The sequence below is a fragment of the Dromiciops gliroides genome, chromosome 6, assembly GCF_019393635.1.
Source record: "Dromiciops gliroides isolate mDroGli1 chromosome 6, mDroGli1.pri, whole genome shotgun sequence".
NCBI classification, from domain to species: Eukaryota; Metazoa; Chordata; class Mammalia; order Microbiotheria; family Microbiotheriidae; genus Dromiciops; species Dromiciops gliroides.
Window position 1 is genome coordinate 16,992,437 of NC_057866.1, and position 4,178 is coordinate 16,996,614.

Below are 4,178 nucleotides of genomic sequence, written 5' to 3' on the forward strand. Positions count from 1 at the left end.
AGTTGGCTGTGCTCTTTGCCCAAGTGATCTCACCACTCTATCACCTGGGCCTCCAGTTTGCAAGAGACTCCACTCCCATGATGCTAAATAAATAAATAAATATTTTTTTAAATTTAAAGCCTTTGTATCTTCCTGTGTCTCTTCTGCTGAAAAAACCAGCTCCAGGCCATTTTTATGTGCATGCATATGAGCATGAGTTTCTGGAATGCTCAGGCCCTTCCTGCCCCATCCTGGGATCTTAGTACATCTCTTTATCATTGTAAATCCCAAATAGATATGACACCCAGGTTTCCCTGAACTGAAGTTTCCAGCAGCTGCCATGAATGACCACTTAAAGATAGTTTCCAGACCCATATGTCATGAGAATAAGCAGCTGAGCTGCTATGGAGTCAAGTAAGAAGCCACAGAAGGGAGAAGCACCAAGGTGAAGGGTCAGACAAAGAAGAAGACAACAGAAGTGGGGAGAAAGACGAAAAAGACAATGCATTACCAGGGCCTTCTCGACAGTCATATTCCATCATGCCTGGGTATTGTAATTATTAATATTTTCTTTTTTCTGTTGCTAATAGATGGGAAGGTTAATGTAGTATCAACAGGGCAATCATGTTTTAACCACTCCTGCTGATGTTACACCTGAGAATATGATGCAATGGTCTATTGCTTGAGATCTCACCTTTTGTATAGGACTATGTGGCCATGGGACTCTCGAGGTACAAGAGATAATGGGTACAGACCAAGGCAATGGGGTTTCTTTCAACCTAGCTCCCTCCTGAAAACCTTTGTGCTCCTCAGAGCTTTTCTCATGGCCTCCTTCACCTCCTTGTTCCTCAGACTGTAGATGAGGGGGTTCAGCATAGGGATGATCATTGTGTACATCACAGACACTATCCGGTCCTCCTGCAGAGAATTCCCTTCATTCCAGCGCAAGTACATGAAGATGAGTGTGCCAAAGAAGAGGGAAACAGCTATGATGTGAGAGGCACAGGTGGAGAAGGTCTTGGCTCTGCCCCCAGCCGAGGGGATCCGCACGATGGCCCCGATGATAAACGAGTAGGAGACCAGGATCACCACCATACAGGCAGGGATCACGAAAATGGCAAAGACAACAATCACCATCTCCTGGGTGTAGCTGTCCCCACAGGTAAGCTTCAGCAGCGGGGGAAGGTCACAAAAGACAAAATCAATCTGGTTGTCACCGCAGAAGGAGAGTGTGAAGGCAGCTGCGGTGCGGATGATGGCAGCAGACAGGCCGGCAGCATACGCTGCGGCTACTAGAGCCACACAGGTCTTCTTGGTCATGATAGTCACATAGAGAAGAGGCTGGCACACAGCCACGTAGCGGTCATAAGCCATGGCAGCCAGGAGGTAACAGTCAATGGCACCCAAGAAGGTGAAGAAGAAGAACTGGGCGGCACAGCGTTCATAGGAAACAACCAGCCCCCGCTTGAGCAATATGGCCAATACCTGAGGGGTAGTGACTGAGGAGTAGCAGATGTCCACAGAAGCAAGGTGGCTCAGAAAGAAATACATGGGGGTGCTGAGCCGGGAGTCCGTGCAGATCAGAATGACCATTCCTGAATTCCCCAGCAAGGTGATGACATAGAGACCAAGGAAAAAGAGGAAAAGAGGAATCCCCAACTCTGGATGTTCAGTGAATGTGATAAAGAAAAACTCAGTCAAGACAGTGTGATTCTTCCCAGCCATTTACTTGGTGGTACCTGAGAGAACTAACAGGGGAGACAAATTAGAGGCCCTGGAGTAAAAGATACCTAGTCTCATTTATATGAAACATGAAGCCCAGAAGTAAAATTCTCTGAGTCACTAAGTCTGTATCTATAGTCCCAGCTCAACTACTAACTATCTAAGTGATTCAAATGAGTCACTTAATCTCTCTGAAAACTAATGTCCTTCCTTCAACAAGAAGCCTTTTCTGGGGGCAGCTAGGTGGCACAGTGGAAAAGCACCGGCCCTGGATTCAGGAGGGGACCTGAGTTCAAATCCAGCCTCAGACACTTGACACTTACTAGCTGTGTGACCCTGGGCAAGTCACTTAACCCTCATTGCCCCCCCAAAAAAACCCCAAAAACGAACAAACAAAAAAGAAGCCTTTTCTTATTTCCACTCCCCTGACACACACACACACACACACATCTGTTTTTGGAGGCAATCAGGATTAAGTGACTTGCCCAGCTAGAAAGTGTCTGAATCCAAATTTGAACTCAGGTCCTCCTGACTCCAAGACCAGTGCTCTATCCACTGTGCCATTTGGCTGCTCCACCCTTATCCACTTTAATAATAATGTCTTTCCTCCACTGATTATCTCCAATTTATCCTGCCTTTATCTTCCTTAAATACAGTTGTTTGCATGTCATCTATACCATTAAACTGTGAGGTCTTTGAAATAAAGGGCAGTCTTTTACCTTTCTTTAGCCTAGTGGCTAACACATAGTAGTGCTTAATAAATATTATTGATTGACTGATGAGGAAACTAAGGCTTGCTCAGTAACAGAATCAAATCTCAAATCTCTATCTTCGGATTCAAAAACCAATGTTTTCTTTCACCTGGAGCAGGGGTTCTTAATCCGAAATCCAATTATTTGTTTTAATAATATTTTCCTAACTATTTCAATATAATTGGCTTCTTTTGTCATCTTGTCTTTTATTTTTAAGTTTTAATTTTGAAAATAATATTCTAAGAAAGCATCTAGAGGCTTCATGAGACCATCAAAGAGGTCCATGACCCCAAAAAGTTTAAGAACCCATGGAAGAGGGGCAGCTAGGTGGCGCAGTAGATAGAGCACTGGCCCTGGAGTCAGGAAGACCTGAGTTCAAATCTGGCCTCAAACACTTGACACTTACTAGCTGTGTGACCTTGGGCAAGCCACTTAACCCCAATTGCCTCACTTTTTTAAAAAATTTAAATTAAAAAAAAAAAAGAACCCATGGAAGATCAGGATCCCTCTTCAACTCATAGGATTCAGATCTGGACAGGACCTTTGAGACTGACCTTGGACAAGTTTTTCCATCACCCTTTGACTTTGCTTCCTTAGATCCACAATTTGAAGATTTTGGGCATGATCTCTAAGGTCCCTTTCAGCTCTAAATCCTAAAACACAAAGATCACAAAATCAAAACCCTAATTTTACTGATGAAACTACTAAGACTCAGAGAAGACAAGTGACTTGCCCAAGGTCATACAGATAATAAGCCTCAGAACTGTAATTCACATCCAGGTCTTCTTTATTCATATCCAATTCCTTCCACAGGCATAATATAAATATTCTAAACCTATTATCAAACACAAAAATGAGTATTTCAGAACCCTAACCCTAAGACACAGGACAAGATTCCAAAGCTACCAGAAGTTTTCATTTCCTAACTAATAATAATTCAGATTTCTCTAAGTCTTTAAGGTTCACAAAATACTTCCTTCATTTTAACTCTATGAGATGCAGATGAGAAAACTCAGGGAAACAGCTTATTAATCAGAAACATATAAATAATGGCTTTATTTAGCAAGTCCAAGCACTTTGACCTTGGAGAGCTGCAGAAGAGTTCTTCATTTGATCAAGAGCTGGGAGAGACCTTAGAGATCATCTGGGCCAACTCTCAAATTTTCCAGATAAAGAACCTGAGACCCAGAAGATTTCTGTCTTGTTTTTTTGTGTCTATCACTTAGACTCTAGTACAGTACCTGGCACACAATAGGCCCTTGAATGTTTGGTGACTGATTAATTGGATTACCCAAAGTTGCACAAGTAGGAAGGACTAACAGGGATTTGAACTCAGGTCCTCAGACCCCAAATTCAACACTTTTTTTTTTTTACCACGGAGATCTAGAAAGAATGTTTGGTTAGTTTAGGAGGACTCCAGCTCTGGCATTAACAAGATATTAGCTGACACATTGGAACAAATGGCAAAGAACAGAAATGGGAATTGGATACTTTATTGCTTTGACATGAACCAGATAAACTTCCTCACCTGAGTTCTGATTCACTCTTTGTCTTCCCCCTTCTCCCAGCCTTGTCCATTGTTCTCTCTCTCATGCTGAGCAGTTATTCCTTTGCTGGCTGCAAACTCATACTGAGGTGGCAGTACCAAAGGCATTACCCTGATGATCAGAAGATCATAGTGGATCACCACTACTGCTACTCATTAGTTAGGCAACATTAGGCAAG

The 4,178-nt window shown here is 42.9% G+C and overlaps 1 protein-coding gene across 1 annotated transcript; it reads right to left on the reverse strand.

Moving 5' to 3' along the window:
- Positions 1-753: 753 nt before the first annotated feature.
- On the reverse strand, positions 754-1,704 carry LOC122732433 (olfactory receptor 9Q1-like). Its single transcript, XM_043972569.1, has one exon. The coding sequence runs from the start codon at positions 1,702-1,704 to the stop codon at positions 754-756; it is 951 nt and encodes a 316-aa protein (XP_043828504.1).
- Between the last annotated feature and the right edge of the window lie 2,474 nt (positions 1,705-4,178).

Excerpts from the sequence above, each read along its gene's own strand:
- LOC122732433 (XM_043972569.1), bottom strand. The coding sequence starts at position 1,704 with ATGGCTGGGAAGAATCACACTGTCTTGACTGAGTTTTTCTTTATCACA.